We start from the raw sequence: 24007 nt of genomic DNA, 5'->3' as shown, positions 1-24007 counted from the left end.
TGCACTTAAAGTTTACAGACTTGTAAGACTACTAAGACCAATAGCTTCCTCTTACATACTGTTATAGAGATCAAGGCAAAAGTATTGCCACTGTTGATAAAATAAATACTATTTGTGTGAACAAATAGTCAATCCGTTTGTAAATGCAAACACATTACAGTTTACACAAATAAAGGACATCTGTCAGTACATGAAATTAATTTGGAAAGAAATACAGCATATTCTTGAATATCTTCCAAACATTCACAGCTTTAATACAGGCCTTTTCAATTAGATTCTTATTTCAGACTCAAAATGGTATTTATTGATCTCAAATTGAATTATTAAATTCATGTTTGTAAAAACTACTGTTGTTAAAATGCAGAATAATATTGATATTGGTAATTCATATGTGTGTTGTTTAGTCATAAAAGTGAAATTTATATAAGACTTTTGGTTTTGGTATTGTTGGACCTCAGTGCAGTTTCTGACATAGTCAACCATAACATATTACTTGATGATCTGGGAAAGTTCCCCAAGACTTTATTCTTGGGCTCCTTCTGTTTAACATATAAATCCTTCCACTAATTCGGATCATGGAAAGCAACAAATGAGTTATCATAACTATGCAGATGATACACACATCTGCATAACCATATCACTGGAGGATTATGGTCCTACACAAACATTGTGTGCCTACGTTCATCAAATCAAAGTTTGGATGTGCTAGAATTTTCTTCACTGAAACAAAGACAAAAGTGAGGTTCCAGTAATTTAAGTATGATTATGGACTCAGACCTGAATCTGAACAGCCACGTGAAGACAATTACAAAGTCGGGCTGCTATCACCTTAAAAAACATTGAGGATAGAACTGCTCAGGTCTCAGCAGGAGCTAGAAAAACTAGACACGCATTTATCTTGATCAGGTTTGAGTATTGTAATGAGCTGCACGGTGGTGCAGTGATTAGGCGGTCGCCTCACAGCAAGAAGGTTCTGGATTTGAGTCCCGACTTGGACATGAGATCTTTCTGTATGGAGTTTCCATGTTCTCCTATGGTTTAGTTTCTATGAACAAACTCTCAGAAAATTACAGTTCTGAAAAAAACTTAGTGCAGGCCGTTGTTTCTTCTGCATGTGGATGTTTAGCAAATTTTGTTTTGCAAAACTCACTTTGTTGTCACTTTTCTCTGGCTTTCTATGGCTCCTTAAATGTTTTGTTATTCAATTCACGCCTTTGATGCAGTGATGTGGGGGTTGGCCCACAGCACACAGGGCTCACATGGTAGCCAGTTTTGGGTTGCCTTTTCAGAGAATATAATGGTTTGGGAGGGCAGGAAAAAAGATGAATGATTATAATCTGTCCCTCTTCTTCAAACAGCTTTTTCTCCTTCATCCCTTACTGTCACCCTTTGCCAACTCTATTCCTGTCATTGCTTTCTGTGTTCTCTACCTGATTTGTCATTTCTACTTCTCTTTCCATTTTGAAAATGCTTTTTGCATTTCCTCTGCTCTCCACTCCACCTTCAGTTTGAGGACTATAAATAGTTGTCAAGAACTTTGAGGTACAGACATACAGACATTGAAAAAACATCTCTATGAGCTTACAATTTTTTCTTTACATTTATGAAAGGTGTATACATGAATGCAAAAATTGTCACAACCACCACGAATAATATTAAAACAATTTTTCCAATAAAACGAGTGTCAGTAAACCAATCATACCCTCATAATGTCACATTACCTTCTTTGAGGAGGCAACAAGTAATTTTCCTCTGTGAGACAATTACTGATCTTAGCAACATTATCTTTGCATTTTCTAAGGGCTTGTTTGCTTGCTGTCCATCATCACATGTAATACCTCTCTTCTCTGTCCTTCTCCTCTAAAGCGGGCACCATTAAAAATACATGTGACTCTTCTTGCTAACAAACCTGCAATCAAATACTGGCTCTCCATGCTGCTGCAGTGCCCTAGGCAGTGTAAAGTGATATTCCTACCACCAGAGCACTTCTTCTAATGGCAAAATCATTCTGTTTGCATGTTCTTGTGGAAGATTAAACATATTAAGCGCTGCTCCAAACTGATGGGGGGGGGGGGCCCTTGAAGCGGTGCGTCTACATAAATGCAGACTTGAGCATTAGCGATACCTGAATTTGTAACTTTACAAATGTAAGTTCAGTTTGACACCTCAAAATAATATTTACTATTTACAATCATTAACTACGGACTGATGAGTGATGAAAGAGATGTAGTATAAAAATTAGTCATCTTTTATGGCATAGAACATGGCTGCCAAATGTTACCATCTTTTAGAGTTTAAGAATTTAAAATTAGATTTTATTCAACACCAAATATATCCTCTAATCCAAAAAATGGTAGATGACGAGTTCATTTCATTGTTAAGTATAGTATTTATGCAGAGACTGCTTTGGCTCTCGAAGTGAATGGAAATAAATAAAAATGTTGTTTCACTATGTAATATTCAGTGTGTACATTAGTTCATCGGGTCACTTAAGTCTGCTCACATTAGCCTTCCATCCTCCATGAGTAATGCAGGACTTTCAACACTAACATGCAACTCAGTCAAGTCAATTTTATTTGTATAGCATCAAATCACAACCAGTTATCTCATGACACTTTACAGGTAGAGCAGGTCGAGAACCACACTCCTTCAATGAATTTACACCCAACAATTCTCCATCAGCAAGCACATCCTGCAACAGTGGTGACAAAAACCTTCCTTTTAACAGGCAGGAACATCAAGCAGATCCAGGCTCAATGGGGACGGCCTTCTGCTTTGACCGGTTGGGGGGAAAGAGAGCAGGAGAGCGGGGCAGAGACAAAGACAGATGATGGAAAAAGAAAGACATAGAGAAGGAAAGAGAGGGGCAGAGATAAAGAGAGAGAGGAGAGAATGACAGACAGGGCAAGAAGGAGAAAGACAGTAAAAAACAACATATAGTGACCAATAAAATCTACGGGTTACTCAGTCTATCAATTTCAGTCTTATATGAGCAATTATGTGCTTGCAAATACAATACAAACCCAATGCTGATGTTAATGCTGGTACATTATTGAGAATTTTATATAAATACTACTAATACTAAGACTGATACTAAGGTTGACAGCTTGAGCCTCTTCAGGTCGTTAGACTCCTCCAGTCAGATGTCTGGGACGTGGAGAAGCACAAAGGTTTTGGAGAAGAAGTTGAGTTAGTCACACGTAGGAGTAAAGGAGGACAGAGAGGACATAGAGAAGGAAAGAGGAGCCCAGTGAATCATGGGAGATCCCCCATCAGTCTAAGCCTATAGCACCATATCTAAATGCTAGCCTAAGTTAAGCTATAAGGTTTATCGAAAAGGAAGGTCTGAAGTCTACACAGAAACGTGGAGAGGGTGTCTGTATCCTGGACCAAAACTGGGTAACAGTTCCACAGGAGAGGAGCTTGATAGCTGAAGGCTCTGGCTCCCATTCTACTTTGAGAGTCTCTAGGACCACAAGTAACCCTGCAACTTGGGAGTGAAGGGTTCTGGCTAGATAGGAGGGAACTATGAGCTCTGTCAGAAAAAAGTGCCTAATTGCAGCTGCCAGCATTAGAAGAGGAAAGGTGTTTCCATTCATTGCATCAGACCTGGATCACTCCAAATCACTGGATTTCAGCTGACCATCAGACTGGGGTTTTGATAGATTTTTTTGGACTTGTTAATAGAAAAAAAGGAAAAACACACAAAAATAGCTGATTACAGATATTTATGCAAAATGCATGTCTGTAAATGAGGAGAAAGTTATTATCCTGCACCATTCTAATGCTGAGTTGTTTAACCAAAAATTACATCAGAATATTACTACTATTATTACAATTTAACATTTTTAACCAAAGTTGTCATTATGTTTGTCTTGCTAATGACAGATGCAACTCTGCACTGTCATATCTTTTTTATAAGGTGACAATTATAAAGAGGAGTGCTTTGAAATTTATGTTATGAAGGGAAATGGTGAAGTTGTTTGTTAATAGAGATTTTCCAATGCTTATTTTTCCATCCCAATTAAAATTCCGATACCTGCCAGTAGTGACTACTGACAAATAAAAGTAAATGTTGCCACTCCTCCAAACTAAAACCTTGACTATACATGTTGTTGTTTTACCATGACTTACTCATTAAAATTATTTTAAAAATGGCTGACTTGGTTTCTTTTCAACAGCACTGAGTTGCTGCAAGTTACTATTGATTTTATGTTAGTAAAGAGTAAGCAGTGATTTCCAGTAATGTTTGCAAGCATCACAGCTACTGCTAGCTACTTCTTCTTCGCTGTTCTAAAACAGTATTTGCAAATAGCAAAATAGCAAATAAAGCAAAAAAGCAAATAGGACCCTATTTCTAAAAAAAAGAATGAATACTATTTTTTTCTTGCATTAAAAATGTGGTATCAGATCAGCACACACAGTACTTGTGGATACGAACAGCCCACCAGGATTTTTAGTGGAACTGGAAGAATTTTCAATAGAAGTATTTATATATATATATATATATATATATATATATATATATATATATATATATATATATATATATATATATATATATATACTTGTAATGTAGAATCAGAGCAACTCTACTTCCTTATCAGTTGGAGTGCTCACTGGGAAACTAGTAGAACAAAGGAAGAGCAACAAAGATAACTTTTAAATTGTTTATAGTGATGTGAACACAAATTTCAAAGCACTAGAACTAATCAAAACCATGTTGTTAAAAAAAAAAGGTGTCATTGGGTCTTTTCTTTTTAAAATAAGTCTTATCTTCTTTTACGGACATCACGGTGGTGCAGTGGTCAGCACTGTTGCCTTACAGCAAGATGGTTCTGGGTTCGAGTCCCGGCTCAAGTATTGGGTCTTTCTGTGTGGAGTTTGCATGTTCTCCCTGTGCCTGAGTGGGTTTTCTCCAAGTACAATGACATGCAAGAGGGGACTGGGCTAATACTCGAAATTAAATTGCTGGTAATTTATTTACTGGTTGAAATGACAACACTTTTACATAGAAACAACCCACTTCAGTAAAAAGACCTGATATAGTATGACTATCCCTAATGTTAGCTAGCTAGTTAGCCTATCATACTGACTGAAACCAGCCTTGCCTGCTGTCCGTAAAAGAATTGTCACATATGGGAATAGGAGTTTCTTTAAATCTGTGTTCAACTACTCTTCCTCAAGGGCCACAATACCGTCTCGGTGAACTGAGATTGAATTATGAGAGCTGAAATAGAATTGACAGAAGTGAATGTGTAAGTATACACAGAATTGAATGTTCAGGTAGGGTAAAACGGAACTTCAAAGCAAATTAATTTGGTTTCATAAGATTAAGGTCAGTTTATTGTAATGCAGTGCCAAATAATAATTACATTTAAAAATTCTGCTATTCAAATCCAGTTTTTAATGCTATGATTCAAGCTGCCGAGTTCAATTTTTTTTTTTCAATTCATTCAAATTCAGTCTTTAGTGGCCAATTTTTCACCCCTAGGTTTTTATCGTGTAGTGATAAGAATGAGCTTAAGAAGACATTATGTGCTTTATTAAAAGAAATTTCCTCATATGTCTCCAATTTGAATTTATTTCATAAGTGCAAAAAGCATCTTTTTTGATTAGCCTGTACTTTTACTGTTCCACCATATCTAATTAAAAACCTGTCTCTGTTCTCTGTGATCTAAGGGGTCTTGCACTGACCAGCAGGTCAGAACTTCAGCATGTTTTAGAGAGGAGGAAACGGTTGCAAAGTGGCCGAAAAGAGGAGGGTCAGACCAGCACTCCTCTGGAGGATGAGCTGCTCAGACGTCAGCAGAAACAACTTGAGGTAACTGATTATGTTTTTAGGGAATCCATAACATAATAAAATTGTTTTCATGCTTTTGGAAACCCACTGTGTTTATTAGATTAATGGTGTACGGGCAAAGCTAAAACAAAGCACTAATGGTATGGTAGGACTGCAACGAGCTATAAAGGTCCAGGGCACAAATTACAAATGGTCAAATGTGATGGCATGTAAAATGACTATTTACATATGTAAACAAGATTTACAGAATAAAGGTGATTACACCTTCTGACTTGGAGCAGAATCCGATCTTGAAACCCCTGATGAATCTGTGAGGATCAGTCACATTCTTCAAATTCTCAAGCATATACAATACAATCTAGCCTTGACTGCTGAGAAGATGAAGGAGATGCAGGTGGAGCAAGCACTGGTTCAGTAGTGCATGGACTATGTGTCCTGCAGACTGTCTGGAGCAGCATGTGGGTGCGTCGAGGGACTGTCACTGTTCCTGTTTAAAATATATCAGCAAACTTCCAATATAACACTGACTGCTTTCTCCACAAATACTCTGATGATTCAGCAGGTTTTGTATGAATCACAGGTAGAGAGAAAAAGGAGTGCAGGAGAATGATTAATAATGCTGTGGTCTGGAGCAACCACAACCATCGCCAGCTAAACACCTTAAAGACTAAGGAGATTGATGTGGAATCCAAGAGGAAGAGGACTAAGCCAGCACCCATCAACATCCAGGGGGCCAAGGTGGAAGTAGTTTTCAGCTACAAATACCTTGGAGTCCTGTTTGCTGGACTGAACGAGTCACATGGAGACAATGTGCTAGAATGGCCAAAGCTGACTTTATTTCACCAGGAGGTTAAGGTCATTTAACATCTGCCAACCTATATAATACTGTGTAATGTGTTTGCCAGACAGTGGTGGCCAGGGCTCTGTTTTGTTGTAGTGGCATGCTGTGGGGAGTGTAGAATCAAGAAGCATAGTCAACCAATTAATCAAGAAGGCCAGCACTACTGTCAGGTCTGATCTGGACATAGTCAAGCAAGTGGAGATAACTCTACACCCTACATACCAACTCTATGCCCCAAAAGTGACTGAAAACAACACCTTCAGTCACGAACTGATTGCACCAACTTGCAGGAGTAAGCACATCAGCGGCTCCTTCTTCAGCTGCTATCAGGCCATTCAGTACACTATAGCTGGGGTTGGGTTGTCATATGGTGATGTCATACCCTGAAGTAATTATTATTATTATTTGACTGTACCATTTGTTTGTGTGCAGGTGTGCAAATATTTTATTTATCTTTTTTTATCCTTTTGACAGTTTTTATGTATAGATGGGTCCTGGGTTTGACAATTTTGTACCATACATGTCTATCTGTGAACATATGGGTGATGCTGCCAAAAAAAAAACAATTTCCTGCAAAAGATTAATTAGGATATATGAAATAAATTTCCAAGGGTTAGTGGTCACTCAGAAAGTGACGCTTGCTAACCTGAACCAAGGCAGTAGGGATGCAAATAAGAAATTTTCCCCATTAAAATAAATAAAACATTGTAGAATACAAAGCAAATATTCCCATTAGGTTACTTGATCACACAGGAGAGATATTCCAAGTGTAACATTCAGAAAATATTCTTAAGGCCTGAGATTACAGAACATTTTTGTTAAACATTCTGAAATTTTGAGTAGTAAGCAAAGGTAAAATACAGTATTTAGTTGGGATGTTGTTTTGGTAACAGACAATAGAATGTCATTTAACAAACATTCCTAAAATATTACTTGATAAGTGTCAAGTGATATTGTGTGTTTTCAGGTACGGACATCTAGTTTTGGACTTTTAGTTTGTATTAGTTGTTGTTTAGTTTTGGAGGTCATACATTTATTGTGGGGTGGCACAGTGGTGAAATGGTTAGCACTGTCGCCTCACAGCAGGGAGGTTGTGGGCGACCCGGCTCAAGTACAGGGTCTTTCTTTGTGGAGTTTGTATGTTCTCCCTGTACCTGTGTGGGTTCTCTTCAGGTAGTAGTTTTTTTTACAATTTTAAATTTTTTGTCCTCTTGCCAAAGAGACGTCTTTGGTTCTATTTAACTGGTAGAGAGTTGCCGGCTTTAAAATCTGTGAGTATGTGACTCCTGAAGTGTTAGGTTATGTGAGCTCTGGGTTTCAGAGTCCTTGGTGTCTTTAACTTCAGTGTTGTCAACTTTGCGACTTTGCTGCCATATTTAGCATGTATTCAGACTCCTCTAGTGACTCTTTTTCCAAAAAAGTGACTAGAGTCAAATCTAGCAACTTTTTTTGGTGATATTGGAGACTTTAGGGGACCCTCGCATTAAAGCATGTGTTGCTCTTACACTTCTCAACAAGCAGCATATGCTGAGTTGAGTTTGTCCCAAAGTGCTCACAGGCAGCCCAGTCCTTGCAGGCAACAGAAAGTCCATCACTGATGTTGTCAGAGCAGGAGATGTTCACCCCACTGCAAATTGTGCATGCATGTAGCTTCCACTGGCTCGTGTTGCCAACATTGTTTCTCAATCTGGTGACTTTCAAGACCCCCTCAGTGAAAGGTCACTCGTGGCAGCTATAATAACTTTTTCTGGTCTTTGGGAGAATTTTTTTGTTAACACCAATAGATTGTCCCAAAGTCCAGTTTGACATAGATGGTTGTTTCATTCTCCTTTCAAATCTCTGTTTTCTCCGGCCAAGATTTGTACCTCTGTCTTGAAAGGAATGTCCCCTCTTCTCCAAATGTAAGTGGGAAGCAGTGAGGTGTGAGTGTGAGGAGTTTCCTCTGCTGTGTTGTGCCATCCATTAACATTAAGTATAGTTACAATACAACTCATCACTTAAAAGTTATCATGACCTGGATGACTTTCAACATTCACAAACATTTTTTTAGGAAAATGGCCAAGACCTATTATTAAAATAGGGAGACAGAATTTCCATGTTTTGTCTTTCACAAGCATTATTTTCTCATATCATGAGATAATGCTTTTCTACTTTTACATAATATGTATTTACCTTTTTTGTCAGAGGGAGAAGGAACAGGAGGAGAACGTCCGGGAGGAAGTCCAGTTAATGGAGTTTGTCAGAGTCCGACAGAACCTGAAAAAGATCCACTCAGTGATCCAGAACAAGGCTGCAAACTGCTGAACTTCCTCTGACGAATGCATACAGACTGTTAATTAAGCACTTATCTATCTGTGTTTACTGCGCATTTATCAACCTTTGTGTGCAAGACTAACAAAAATCAGCATGCAGAAATCTGCTTAAAAGAGTATTCCAAGGAAATTGAAATGTGTATCCCAAAATGACTACTGTATTGAAATTTGCTGCTTTGTAAAACTCAAACTTTTTGTCAGTATTTTGAAAAAATAATTGTTACATTTCCGTGGATGGAAACCAGCAAAATTATTGTGGTGAATACTCATTTATTAGGCTTGGCCTTCTAAGAGCTTCACTATTCATTTATCCATAGCACACAACTTTACCCAACGGCATTTCTAGTAACAAGGATTTTAATTAGCATTTGCCAGAAACATTCTGATACATGCATGTGGTATGTGTTTCAGCTTGCGTTGTTTTTATATCTCTCCCTTTTCAAGTAATCCATAAAAAATGTCTCAAGGTGGATCTCACAACAGGGAGTGGTGTATCCATCTGACATTGTCAAACCATCTTGTCCCCTGGGGATAATTGGCTGCTCCTGACTGAACACAACCATCAAGGAAACAGTAGAAGAAGAATACAGATCAGATCAGACAGAGCAGAAGTCATCATTGCTGAAATCATTTAGTAGGGTTGATGAGTGTGAAACACTGCCATTAATGACATTTGTGATTGCAGTGATAATGATGAATGGTGACATGATGAATTCCAATTAATGCACTATACTTAAATTCTTTTAATTCCTTAACATTGTACCATTATTTTTACTGTCAAATGCATACACTTCCAGGGGGGCAAGATAATTTTTTTTTTTATTGCGGCCCCTGCAAAAATTCAGGAGAATGGAGTAAGATCTGTTAGACCTCTCAGTGCCCTGTGATTTTTTTCTGTTTGGATGCAAGATGGTGATTCAGTATTGATGCGTGCACCCACAAAACATTGGCCTAAAACATTGTTGTGAGCATTAACATCCCCCTTGTATTCTTATCCACGAATGAGAGCAGAGAAGCTGTCACTAATTATGGAAGTTCCCAAGCACATTAACATGTTATGGTTCTTTGAGATGTCACATCTTCTCAATGGGCGAATCATGTGGCTGACTAAGCACAAGCAGATGGTGCCATGGGCCAGCAATCAATCATCAGTCAGTGCAAATTAGCTTCACTCCTGAGAGGGGTTGGTTGAAGTGGCAAGGGCTACCACCTGCATTGAACTGAAAGCTCAGCATGTACGCCATGTGTCAACCACTAGCAAAGCTGTTAGAAGGCTATGTCTAGCCATTGTTTTACCTGCAGTTGGTCAAGGTCAAGAAAAGGTTTTAGGTACAACTCACATCTCATGAATGGTACTGGAGACATAGCCCATTTGTGAGATTAAGAGAGTGCAGCTCTGATGGTCAAATAAAATGTATTTGTATTGATTATCTCTGTGTGCATTGGATGAACAATACATTTATTTGTTGCCCTTATAAGAAAAAAGAAAACAAATTGCCATCTAAAAGCAGCAGAAAAGGTTTGTTTTGTCAGTACCTATTTCTACCTCAAGTTGAAGCCTATGTTAAATGACAGTGTCACAAGTTGTCTACAGAGGTGTAAAAAGTTCTTGGAAAAAAATGGAAAAGTACAAGTTTGAGTAGGTTAAAAAACTAACCCTGTTTAATTGACACTCCGGCAGAACAATTTGCGCAAGATATTATCTAGAATGTCTAATGAAATCGTTTGTGTGTGGGGGGATAGGTTTATTCATACACTACCATGTGTGACATTAACGTTACTAGCAGTGTTAGCTTGTACATAATGTCAGCTAACGAAATATGAAGGCTAAAATTATATTTTATCAGTAATTATTATATATTTATACTCCAGGCACATGAAATGACATTGGCAGCAAATAACTTTACTTAATTCACTTACCTCAAATTGTTTCGTAAGGTTCTTGAGGGATTTTTTAACAGCCTCTATTTTGTGCAGCTTGGAATGCTCAAGAGGCACTTCATTTGGTAAGTTTTGGCATTTTCCCCATCCGTAAGTAGCCAAACATTGATGAAAGGTATGACCACGGTGACAGTCGTCTTCGACCAAAGGAGCTGTTGGTGTGTTAACGGCTCCCATGTCAACATTACCTGCAGAGGTAGTCATGTTGATCATCCACAACCCACCCTTACCTCTAATCTTTGCGAGAACAGCTTACATTGTTCTTCTAGTCCTCTCAGACATGCATGATTAATTAAGTTGTAACAAGTAACAAGGTGGCAAATGTCAAACTAATGGAGTAAAAGTGTTTTTTTTTTACTTTGAAATGTAGTAGAGTAAAATTAAGTCCTGCTTCAGAAAACAAACTCAAGATTCTCAAAAATACTACTTAAGAAGTGTAACAAAGTACATCTACTTTGTTACTATCCACCTCTGGTTAACTGATATATCAAAAAAGTGACAGAAGTCACTGTCTTATTTCAGCAGAATGTCCGTGGTTAGTTCAAACACTGTGCAGAGCAGCTTATGGTTATTCTTTTTCAGTTGAGTATCATAGACATGTTGTCTTACAAGAATATATTGCAGTGTGCACTTCAGCTAGTCCAAGTCAGTTCAGGTTACATCCCAACTCTCGCTTGGTCTTAAGTTTATTTCAAGCTACGCAAAGATACCTGCTGTTGACTGGTGACATCGCAGATCCTGAGGTGCTGTTCAATACCAACAGCAAAAGTAAAAAGTTAAACAGTTAAAATATTGGAAGATGGATATAATATCCACCCAAAATTAGGATTATGAATGATTAAATTGTGCATATGACAAATACCTTTGGGCGAGAGGCGTGGTACACCCTGGACGGGTCACCAGTCCATCGTAGGGCCAACGTACATAGCCAGACAAACATTCACACTCACAGCCACACCTTGTTACATCCAACATTGTCTATTCCCAGTGTCTCCTCCCCTCCTTGTGTGTGTTCCCTCCTTCCTCCTCAGGGGCGGGTCCCAAACGCTGGCTGCTGCTGGTAGGCACGCCTGAAACTCATCTGCTCATCACACTCCTGCTTATATGCTCCGGTTCTCCATACACTCATCGCCAGATCTTTACAGTCTACCACGCGGTAAATGCATCAGGCCCATTGAGAACTTTTTTGATCTCTTGCTTCCCCGAGCTTTTTGTCACCTGTGTTTCCTGCCTCACGTCCTCACTCTGCTCTCCTGCCTTCCCAGATTCCCCGGCCATGCCAACCAGCAGCCATTCGGACCCGCTCCCTCCCTGACCTCAATCTTCCCTGTGCCTCATCCTGGACCCCCTCCTCCGTCTCTCCCTGCCGTCACCTGTCCCTCTGAACCTCCAGCAGCCCCTCCCCTTCCTCGGCAGCTCACAACTCCTCCAGTTCCTCACTCCCTCCGCCATTAACATCCCTGTGTTTACAAATAAACTGTGATTTTGAGTTAACCAGTGCCTGCCTGCTTGGTCCACCTGCCTCCTGTCGCTACACACTGACGGTCAATTTAGAGTATACATTTAGCCTAGTCACCATTTGTATGTCTTTGGACTGTGGGAGGAAGCCGGAGTGCCCAGAGAGTATCCACGCAGGCACAGGGAGAACATGCAAACTTCACATAGAAAGATCCCGTGCTGGAGCCGGGACTCGAACCCGGAACCTTCTTGCTGTGAGGCAACAGTGCTAGCCACTGCACCACCTCGCTACCCTGGATAGCATAGACTGTCCTGAAAAAAACAAAAAAAACAAGATATAGCACGTAGAGATTGACCATACTGACCAAGATAATTGCTCAAAAGCAAAGGATGTAAAATTACCCCAATCCGCTTACTTTGGGCTTGGGGCCCAAACAAGTAGTAAAGGTTTGCTGGGAAAGCCTGGTAGAAGAACCTGTCAGGTTGATTTTCAACTCCCTCCTCTGGCAGAGCTTTGACCGGGGGGGCAGTGGGGTACATTGAGTCTGAATGGACCATGTTCCACTCTGCCATCGTTGAGGCAGCTGTGCAGTGAAGCAACTCCATGGTGGCAAAGCTCTGAGGGTGGATGATATCCATTATGGGTATCTCAAGGCTCTGGATGTTGTGGGGCTGTCTTGGTTGACACATCTCTGCAACATTGCGTGGACGTCGGGGGCAGTTCCTTTGGAGTGGCAGACCGGGGTGGTGGTCCCCATCTTTAAGAAAGGGGACCAGAGTGTGTGTTCCAACTATCGAGGGATCACACTCCTCCGCCTCCCTGGAAAGGTCTATGCCAGGGTACTGGAGACGAGGGTCAGTGCAATAGTCGAACCTCAGATCGAGGAGGAGCAATGTGGTTTTCATCAGCTGTCTCTTCACCCTTGCTAGGGTGCTGGCAGGGGCATGGGAGTTTGTCCAACCAGTCCACAAGTGCTTTGTGGATTTGGAGAAGGCAATGACTGTGTTCCCAGGAGCACTGGGGGGTACTCCGGGATTATGGGGTGGATGGCCCCTTTCAAAGGGCCATTCAGTCCTTCTCCCAGAGGAGTCAGCATCTGGTTCGCATGGCTGGCAGTACAATGGACTTGTTCCCAGTGAGGGTTGGACTCCGCCAAGGCTGCCCTTTGTCTGTTCTGTTCTGTTTATAACTTTTATGGACACAATTTCTCTGCACAGCCAGGTGGTGGAGGGTGTAGAGTTTGGTGCCGGGAGGATGTCGTCTCTGCTTTTTGCGGATGACGTGGTTGTCTGAGCTCCATAAGGCCACGACCTCCAGTTCGCAGCTGAAAGTGAAGCGGCAGGGATGAGAATCAGCACCTCCAAATCTGAGGCCATGGTCCTTAGCCAGTAAAGGGTGGCCTGTCCACTCCAGGTCAGCGGGGGGGGGGGGTGGTCCTGCATCAAGAGGAGGAGTTTAAGTATCTTGGGATCTTGTTCACGAGTGAGGGTAGGATGGAGCGGGAGATTGACAGATTGACAAGCGGATTGGGTTTTAAACCAGTCTGCTGTGGTAAAGAGGGAAGCTTTCGATTTACCGGTCAATCTACATTCCAACCCTCACCTATGCTATGGTCATGAGCTTTGGGTAATGACTGGAAGAACAAGATCGCGAATACAAGCGACCGAAATGAGTTTCCTCCACAGGGTGGCTGGGCTCTTCCTTAGAAATAGGGAGAGAAGCTCAGTCATTCAGGAGGGACTCAGAGTAAAGCCGCTGCTGCTCCATGTCGAGAGGAGTCAGTTGAGGTGGTTCGGGCAGGTGGTGAGGATGCCTCCTGGGCGCCTCCCTCAGAATGTTTTCCAGGCATTTCCGAGCAGGAGGGGGCCTTGGGACCAACCCAGGACACACTGGAGGGATTATATTTCTTGGCTGGCCTGGGAACGCCTCGGGATTCCTCCAGAAGAGCTGTTGGAAGCAGCTGGGGAGAGGACAGTCTGGACCTCCTTGCTGAGGCTGCTGCCCCCTTGACCCGGACCAACTGGGTAAGTGGAAGATGACGACGACGACGCTTGGGGCTCTAAGGGTTAAGCTTTTTCCTTGGGGGAGTTGCTATACAGTACAGAGAAAGTATAGAGTGAAAATATTACTTATAGTGCTTTTTCTAACTGTTGTTTAAATATTTCATCATAGCTAATAATGCATCAAAATCCTATTTTATTCTAAACTGAATTAATTTTATAGTGCTACAGATTACCTGCCTGAATATTATACACTACAGACTTGGACAATGTCTTTATGTTATGGACTGAGCTACACAAACTCACCCCATGATCCTTTTGAGTTTATTGGGAATAATGTGAAAAATTTACATTTCCTCACCAATTCTGTTATATCAGTCCAAAAAATTACAAGTTTTTTTAAACTTGTAGAGACCTACCTTGACACCAGTGTAATGTTTCATGGATGAGACAGAAACATTGACAGTAGTATCACTTGAGGTTTATTAATGCAAGAACAAGCAGTGGCATTACAGTCTGTGCAATAATCTATAGTCAGACGGACATTCGCCCTGGTGAAGATACACACTACAAGGGAGGGCAACTCATGCCCCTCAGCCCAACCAATAACTGTTAGGTATTCTGGCCTTCCTGTTTTTAATGCCACTGCGAAGCTTCAGTTGATGGATTGACAGTGGAATCAGAAGAAATTGTCAACTCTTAGATGTTTTAGAGTCACGCTAAAGATCGACGTATTAATTAGTAGTATATTTGTATTCGTATCGCAGTCTTTCAATACTTGATACTAATTTGGCCCACTTTATATTTATATAGTACATTTTAAGTGTACTTTAAGTGTAAAAAAATAAGTAAACATGATGTACACAACTGCCTCTTATAGTTGTATTAAGTAAATTGGATTTTGGACTGAAAGTATACAATTGGATTGAGACATATGCTGCTAAATTACTCGTTACAATTGTAGCTCACATCCTAGTTTGTTAAAGGATACTTTGACATTTACCTCCCCATCCAAAAACAAACCAAGCCTATTTTTTTTTGCAGAAACTCACTTTACGAACAATAGTTGATATAAAAGTGAAACACTTTAATTTTTGAGTTTTTAATTACTAAAAAAATATACTCAAAAAGTAAACAAAAATAATGTCACAGTAACCAGTTTCTAGAGAAGTGAGATTTACAGTTTCCCAATCTGCAGTCTTGTACAAATAGCTGTTGGGTTTTAATTTTATCTATTAATGTAATATATAGTGTCATAAATTTATTACTACATTATACTACAGACCAAATATGCAATTCTGCAAAGTCGTTTATTGAAAATAGTCACATATGACAATTTGATTCACTATCAGAAATAAAGCAATTTGCTATCAATCAGACTCCTATTCGGAAAGTAAGGATGTTGCATTGTGAGGGCTCCAGCTGAATCCTTTATTCAACACCTTTCATGAACTCCAGGAACTCTGCCAGAGAGAAAATATGCAGTTAAATGCTTCGACAAGACATTGAAAAAAGCATTTTTCCTTTAGTGAGTCATGGTACAGGCTAAATGACTGCAGTTAGTCACAGGTATTTATCTACCATAGTTCTGATTGGCAGTGAAGGGAAATGAGTTGTAAATTTTAAAATGTAAATTTTAACCTTATTTCCACCACAGTGCTATGACATGTTTTCCTGCCGACAGACATGGCACCTGTCCAGCATAGTGCTGGTAAACCAGAGCAAACATTAGCATGACATTTCATGATGTCAAATAATATGCTCCAAGGTTTAAGATACAAACACATTGTATTTTCTGATTGTATAGCAATACATAATGTATCCTCAAGTGTCTTTGATACCCCTTTCACACTGAAAAACACGTGTCAACGCGAGTTTTTGGACCCACGTTTGCTCGGCATTAGGGCACATTCAAGCTTCCAGAAGACCCAGGTCTGAACTCCCGCTGTGAGGGCTGTGTGCCTGTGTTTTTCTCTCTTGTACATCATCGCACTGACAGCGTCACCATTTCACACAAACGTGCGCCGGAACACTGAGAGGTAAACAAACAACAACGTGGACGTCTCCACGTCAAACGTTAGCGTTGCCGTTGCATGCATTGCGATGTTGTCTCTTTTGCAAAGCATACAAACTCGGCACAGATTGGAAAATGTCAGAGCGCTAAAGCAGCAAAGGGGCATGGAGTTTTTGGCTCGTCTGGAAGGGAGCCGAAGAAGCAGGCGAAGCCTGACAGGCGGCACAGTGACAAAATCAGAATGCGACAGGAAGGTCGCGTGAAACCTGAGACGACGCGGGTTGCCTTTTTCACACCGCAGGCCAAGCTGAGCCACTAAATACCCCGGTCACTTGGCGAGTCGGTCGACGCAGGTCGAAATGCCGAGTCGACCCTTTCAGAGTGCCGAAAAACCTGTGTTGACCTGTGTTTTTGGTGCAGTGTGAAAGGGGCTTGACAGACACATAGGTTTAAAACTCCCAAATGAACACTGTGTCTATATAAGTTGCATTTGGCTTGACATTAATGTGGGAATGTCAGCAAGAGGTTGGAGCTGAGATGAGTTTCTCATTTCTGTCGAAACACTACCAACACTTAAATAGTGACCATAAATGGTTTACAGCAGAAAGCAATACCCCTTTAGAAGTTAGATGTAAGGGGATATTTGAAAAGAAAAGCATTAATTACCAAGCAAGGCTTGCAGTCATGCAATGCAGAAAAGCAAAGTGTGTCTTTAATACAAGAGCTTTATGTACTGTTACCAAGTAACTCTAATGTCTCTATAGCGATCACGGAACTAAAACTATATAGATATATTTATACGTATATATATGTACAGTAATATAACAGTATAAGAGTAATATAATATATAAATAAACTTAACTTTTTCTGTTTCATATTCATAATGGATCTTGCACTATTGGTAGTGGAAATTTGTGGGGACAAATTCACAAAGAATTTTACAATGCAATATAACCCCAGCAGCTAACTTTTACTTTTAGAAACGTCAGCTTTTGAAGTTTGGTTCTGTCTTTGTGGAAATAATGACAAGAAAATGCTCACAATTCATTTTTTCAGTTTCATATTCAGAAAAATGTATTTATCCCCGTGAGGGGTAATTAAGGAGTAGCAATGTATTTTGTTCTGTAGTTTGGATAACTATACCTTAACTAGCTACCTAACTTACCTAAGTTATCCTGCAAACCAAGATAGGTTTGCAAATCCAACTTTTGACATAATTGCAAGCAAAATTCAATTATTGAGTGTTTTATGAAGAGAGTGTTACTATTAGGTTGATTTCTGTACCATCATAGTCAATCTTGCCATCGTTGTTTTTGTCTCCATCTTTCATCAGCTCTTCAATGTCATCTTCTGTGATGGCCTCTCCAGTAGACTCCAGCATGGCCTTCAGCTCCTCTAAGTCTATGTAACCATCCCCATTCCTAAACACAAGATTAAGAAATTCAATCTTAAACTCGTGTGAAACATTTCACCCTTTTCACCCGTCCAACTAAGGTGGAAAAAAAGTTGGACACTAAACTGTTCTCAGAGTACCGTGCCGTACTTGTTTGTCATACTGATTTTTTGCTATTAGTCAAAGTCAACGTAATGCTTCAATTGACAACTAAATAACCATATTTAACACAATCATTCAGTCTGCTACTAGTACTCTGTGTTAATTTCTTTACATTGTGCAGCATGTTTGGATAAATTCAAAGACAAACCTACTTGTCAAACATCCGGAAAAGTTCTGCCAATTCCTCTTCTGATTTTCCTTTGCTCTCCTCCTTCATGCAGCGGACCATCATAACTAAGAATTCATCAAAGTCTACTGTGCCACTGCCTGTGACATACAAAAATGTAATATGTTAGGTGATGTAATGCCCCTCTAGTTACTTATATTTTATTGAAGTCATTTAAGACTTTGCTATCAGTCTCGTGAATTGATGTAGCATCTAGTTGTAACTTGTCATTAACTGTAGTGTTGTGTCCTGAGTGAAATATTCATATTCAAAACTACATCATTTGGTTTCAATGGGGCACCAATACCTTCAAACTAAACATATGTGGTGTGCTTTTTCTGCATTCTGGAAATGACACAATGGTGAAAAAGTATTGAGTTTAAGGCATCTACTTGGGATATAGGCTAAATCCCCTTACTGGGTTAAATATTTGCTTTCAGGGTCAAGCTATCATTTTGCAAATTATGGCACAGGTTTCACTGTTGCCTGTTCTGTTGTAACTATTTTGGCTAGAAAATGGTTATTGGTTGGATAAATTATTCATGATGTCATGCAGTAAATTATTCTTTTCATAATTTGATTCATTTGGCCTGATAACATTTGTAAATACATAAGAGCTGCATGATAATATTATTTATATACATTCAGTTTAAATGAGGGCTAACCTGAAGTAGCAATCTATGCAGTGGCCTGCTCCATTGTGGCTGCTGCAGCCAAATTGAGATTGATTTGTTGTTTAAAGCATCATATATGCCCTTTGAAATTATAAATTTCACCACCACAATCTGATCCATTTCATCTAATAACATTTAGAAAGTCTTGAAGAGCTACGCTACTAAGTTGTTTATCCATAGTCAAGATATCAGAGGGTTAACTGAAGGTTGCCAGCTCAGTCAGCAAAAGCGTCTTTGCTGCGCAGAAATGTTGGCACATACAAAAAAATAATCCTTGTAATGTGAAATGCAGGGATATTCCTGGCAGTGATGTTGATGACATTATGAGAACTAGATGGCAAGGGCTAGAATCCTTGTTCATTTTGTCTATTCTTAAATTATAGACAGTAAATTGCACAATTCTTTAAACAACTTGGAACTGTTCCTGATCTATGGGCATCGATATCACTGGCTTAACAGTGCTAACATACCATCTTCATCCACCTCATCAATCATCTCCTGCAGCTCTTCAGGAGTGGGATTTTGCCCCAGCATCCTCATCACCTTCCCCAACTCCTTGGTGCTGATGCAGCCATCCTCTGCATCCTGGATGAAGATATCAAAGGCAGCCTTGAACTCTAGAAGAGACATACGGACCGTTACTGTCTGACAATGTGATTAGTGGTTAAGTTACTCACTCATACAAACAGAAATGCATGTCCTAACTTTAATGTCGTAATTCTACATGACACTCAAATAATGCATCCACAACTATGACAAAAAGGCACATTCTCAAAAGCTACTACAGTGGTCCCTCGCTATAACGTAGTTTACCTTTAGCAGCCTCGCAGTTTCACTGATTTTTTTTAGTGCAATTTTGAATGCTTTTTTTTTTTTACAGCGCATTGTGTTCTGCGTCCTGATTGGCTGTAGACCATTGTCAATCAATCAGAATGCGTTCAGTTTGCCAAATTTACATAAATCTTTGATCGCTAGCAGTGTGACTCTGAAGTGCTGTACTGTATGCTTGCGATTTGTCTCCCCAAGAAACCCCATAAATGTCAACTAAATGTTGTGCACCGTACAAGCACCCCCTCTGCACCCCTCATCTCTTCCCCATTTCTCATAGCAATAGCATTTTCCTGAGCAAGTGTTTTTTAGAGGCTAACCTAACCAGACTTAAGCACTGATACATCATAAAACATCATTTTTGTTTAAGAAATGACTTTCCTTTTAACAGGGTGTATTATCAGTATTGATACAGGATATGTCAAACTATTGACATGTAATTTAGACGTATGCTTCCCCCGGGGACTGTCAAACTGTCCGTGAGCAACATACTGAACCCCTAATTGCTCCTGATGAATAGGTTGGCTCTTTGCATGGCAGCCTCCGCCATCAGTGTGTGAGTGTGTGTGAGCCAACATTGCTAAGCGCTTTGAGAACTGCTTTGGTAGAGAGGCAATGGGATATTACCTGCATTCTATCATCTACAAGAAAATGACAGACTGGAACAATCTTACATGTGGATTTCTTTCATCCTTCCCACTTGAAGAAAAATAATACATGAGTTTGTACGCGTCAAAAAATGGTACACATTTTGTTTTAACCACCACATACATTAATCAGATCACCAGATTAAACTGGGACAAAATTACTTGTGATCATTTTTACACATTCCCCCATGATCTACTGCAGAAATCATATTCCATCACAGGTAAATGAATACCACTTTTCTTGCTAACAAAAAACAAAACAAAACAAAACACTAATAAAAGCTGTAGGGGAACTTGGGACTTATAGTGCCCATAAAACTACAAGTAGTCACTGACATTTTTGAGCAACAAATTAAGGGTTAGGGTCCTGTCAAGAATTATTTTTCCAAAACTCTTTGTATTTCAATCACATTTGAAGAATATAGGGATATCCACCTTTCCTGCCTCAATGCATATTCATATGTACAGTATAACGGACCCATATCCCAAAGTAAATTTTTCAAAAAAAGCTCATTATTTTGGTTTATCTCGTGAATTATAAACTATCTGAATAAAATTAAATATTTTTAATGAGTGTGGTATGGTGTGAAGATACAACTTTGATTAATGTTCATCTGACAAAAAAAAAAGCAAGAATCAATTTGAGGGTATTTGTAGAACCGCTAGAGGGCGTTAAAAGACCATGCATGGGCCCTGCAATCTAGAAACACTTGGTTAGACCAAGAATGAATTCAAAATGACAGCCAGAATCTTTAACAGATTCCCTAATATTCCCTCGTAAAAGTGCTGTGAATGAATGTTGAGGAAAGTGCAATTTCCCTGGCGGAACGTCATAAAGGGATTAATAAAGTAGTCTGTCTGTCTGTCTGTCTGTCTGTCTGTCAGTCTAACCCATATACACAAGAAGCAACAGTGTATGCATATTTTATTTTTTTCATTTTTGAATTGTGAGGGAAAATTGTGGAAGTCAATAATGCAATTCAGTAGCAGAACGTCTTCTTTATATACTATCGCAGTAGTTGTTCTGGTCGGTTATTGTATAAATGTACTATATCAGCAATAACTGCAGGACTTTCCTCACCATTTTTTTGCTCCTCTGTCAAATTCTCAACCTGAAGAACAAAAGACACAGAACACAGAGACATTTACATGATGTTTTGACAAGTAGATTGGATTTTAAACTCCATGGCTGTACTAAACGAATTATTGTATTTATTTTATGATTAACAAAACATAAGGCCCTAATTATTCATGCTACATGTACTTTGTAACCATTCTTAGCTGCTCAGCTCCACTGACATGCTATTGATTGTTGAATTGATAACAATGTATGGAGTCAATCAATCTGCCTCTCTAAAGTATTATTTTGGTTCCATTATGTATGCATTGTCAAAGATGTATTTCTGTTTAATGTCAGATATAAAATAGACTCTTGAAGTGAGTCCCAAATCGTATACTGCAATCGCATTCCATACTGCATACTTAAAAGTTTCAAATTGACTATACTAAGCATACTATGTACTCACTCGGGCAGTACACCAGTTTCGAGGGTGCAGTGCTGTCCCAAATCGGACACTGCCGCGCAGAGCACTCACCGGAAATGACGACATGATGTCTTCTTCTACGCCGATATGTGATCGGCTCACACCGCATCAGCATCAGCTAATTACCGCCACCTTTGGCCTGCGCTTGTTTGTCAATTGTTGAAGCAGTAAAACAGCAAACTGAACGCTCATCGCGCACGTTGTTACGCCACAATCGGCCGCCATTTTTATCGATGAAATAAGTGCGGCGAGTGTCCACAGTCGCATACTCAAAACCTTGATCGGTTTGAGTAGGTCATCCGGGTACTTTTCATACTCAATGTTTGCATACTATCCATATTTTTTTCCATTTTGAGTTGAGTAGACTCAAAATTTTAAGTATGTAGTATGGAAGTATGCGATTTGGGACACACCTTTAGTTAGGACTGTTTTTGTAGACCTTTCCACGTGTGGAGGGTATCCATAGACCTTTAAAAATCTACTTGATCAAATGAAATTATTTTTAAAAGTACTGTTGGTTTATTTCATGCCTTTTGTAGGGTGTAATGTTCTAATTTACCAGAAGATGGCAGTATAATCAAAATCCCACAGCTGTGTGTGTGAGAAAACTTTCTATGGCAGAGCTTTTCTGGCTACAAAAGTTTGATTTATGTTGCAAAAGGCTTTTAGCTTGGCAGCTAACTTTAAGACATATGCACACTATTAAAAATTATGTGGCTATAGCCTTGTGCATTAGTTATCTTTTTTTGCCTGTAGGTTAAACTGAACCAGTTATTTTTGTGGAATTTAATTTAATTGACAGGAGATCCTTTGATCACCCTGTGATTCTCTTAGTGCACAATGACTGCAATGCACTGCAGTCATTGTTATGGAATTTTTATTCTTTTTTGGGGGTGGGTGGGGGTGTCTGTTCTTATTCTGTCCGGCTGATCTTTGTTCTACTGTCAGTCAGTATGCCCAACTCCAGCAGTATAATACATATATACAAACAGTATAATATACAAGTAATGCGTTTTTTTTTTTTTAAAGAAAATGATTGGTTAACACAGGAGATTGTGCATTAATTCAGAGATAATCTCAAACCACTACAATTTGGTTACAGTCCAGATTTGGAGCCCATCCACATGTAGGCTCCATCGTAATTATTTGAATATTTTCACATTTCTTTCAGAAAGCTAACTGTTATACTGTATATTTTCTGTAATAGTCTCAGAGAAGAAAACAATTCTTCTTACAAAAAAATTAAATCAAATGTTTTTAACCACGGAATATTCACTCCTCCTGTTTCCTAATACTTCAATTATCAGCCAAAAATACATGGCCACAGTGTCCTACACATAATTTGAAATGAAATGTTCATATCACCTTGACCTCTTGAAATATATATTACTTACATCAATGAATAAATATTCTTCATCTCAAAATGGCAATTTTGCTACAGTCCTTCTGTTCTGCATGTTGTGTAAGTTCTGTTCTTCAGAGTAATACCAAAACAATTGGATCAATCTTTGATATTCACAGCAAATTGTTGCTTCAAGGTTAATCGCTACTGCAGGACAGTCACGATTGATTATCATATAGTGTTGGGTGTTCTTGTCCTACCATTGATGAACTCTACAGTAACTCTGCTCCTCTAGTTCAAAGTCAACAACTGTCATTATAGCCCCAAATTTGATCAAATGGATCACAGTTAGCAGATGCCTGCCTGATCATTTTATATGAGGTTTTTTGTATAATTGCATATTTCAGAAATTGTCATCAGAGAGAGGAATGTACTTGGCCTTATCTGTACTCACCGCTGCTTTATATACATCATCCATGGCTGCTGGGCTGTCCCTGCCTCTGATACACTGCTGTACTCAGATAGAGGACAAAGACTAACAGCTGCAGTGCTTTAGCCTTTACTGTCAGAGGAGTGTGACATAAAAAAGCCCTTGACCCATCCCACAAAATTCAAGAGCAAGAGGGGGAGTGGTAATAGACCAAAGAAGAGAAAAAAGAAAGAGAGGGAGATCTATAAATGGGAAACAACAGAAGCCACCTGACAATAGTGGAACACTGACTGAAGCGCCACTCTAAGTGTAGACAAGCTGGAATTACAAACTGTCTCTGTGTTCAGCTGAGGATGTACTTAGACATGACCTCATTCTCATCTGACTAGTACTTTACATGGTATACTTTTATTGTCAGACTTCATCTACGGTATACTGCCCTTTCAAAAAC

General features: G+C 39.5%; 1 protein-coding gene across 2 annotated transcripts; it reads right to left on the bottom strand.

Annotated features, from left to right (window-relative positions):
* Positions 1-14830: 14830 nt before the first annotated feature.
* LOC147238264 (troponin C, slow skeletal and cardiac muscles-like) lies at positions 14831-23693 on the bottom strand. Of its 2 annotated transcripts, none has more exons than XM_086198263.1 (6): positions 23581-23693; positions 21322-21352; positions 19236-19382; positions 18078-18192; positions 17655-17791; positions 14831-15819 (listed from the first exon to the last, which is right to left on the bottom strand). In XM_086198263.1, the coding sequence occupies exons 1-6, from the start codon at positions 23602-23604 to the stop codon at positions 15788-15790; spliced, it is 486 nt and encodes a 161-aa protein (XP_086054389.1). In that variant the 5' UTR covers positions 23605-23693; the 3' UTR covers positions 14831-15787. The 2 variants fall into 2 exon arrangements, with proteins under 2 accessions (XP_086054389.1, XP_086054390.1); XM_086198264.1 differs by lacking the exon at positions 23581-23693 and adding an exon at positions 21767-21824 and having other exon boundaries at positions 19236-19350.
* Between the last annotated feature and the right edge of the window lie 314 nt (positions 23694-24007).

This window comes from Aulostomus chinensis, unplaced genomic scaffold, assembly GCF_037954235.1.
Source record: "Aulostomus chinensis isolate RoL2024-O1b breed Wild unplaced genomic scaffold, RoL_Achi_v1.0 HiC_scaffold_31, whole genome shotgun sequence".
Taxonomy (NCBI): domain Eukaryota; kingdom Metazoa; phylum Chordata; class Actinopteri; order Syngnathiformes; family Aulostomidae; genus Aulostomus; species Aulostomus chinensis.
The sequence above is the reverse complement of the archived record's forward strand: the minus strand, read 5'-3'. Positions and strand labels throughout refer to the sequence as shown.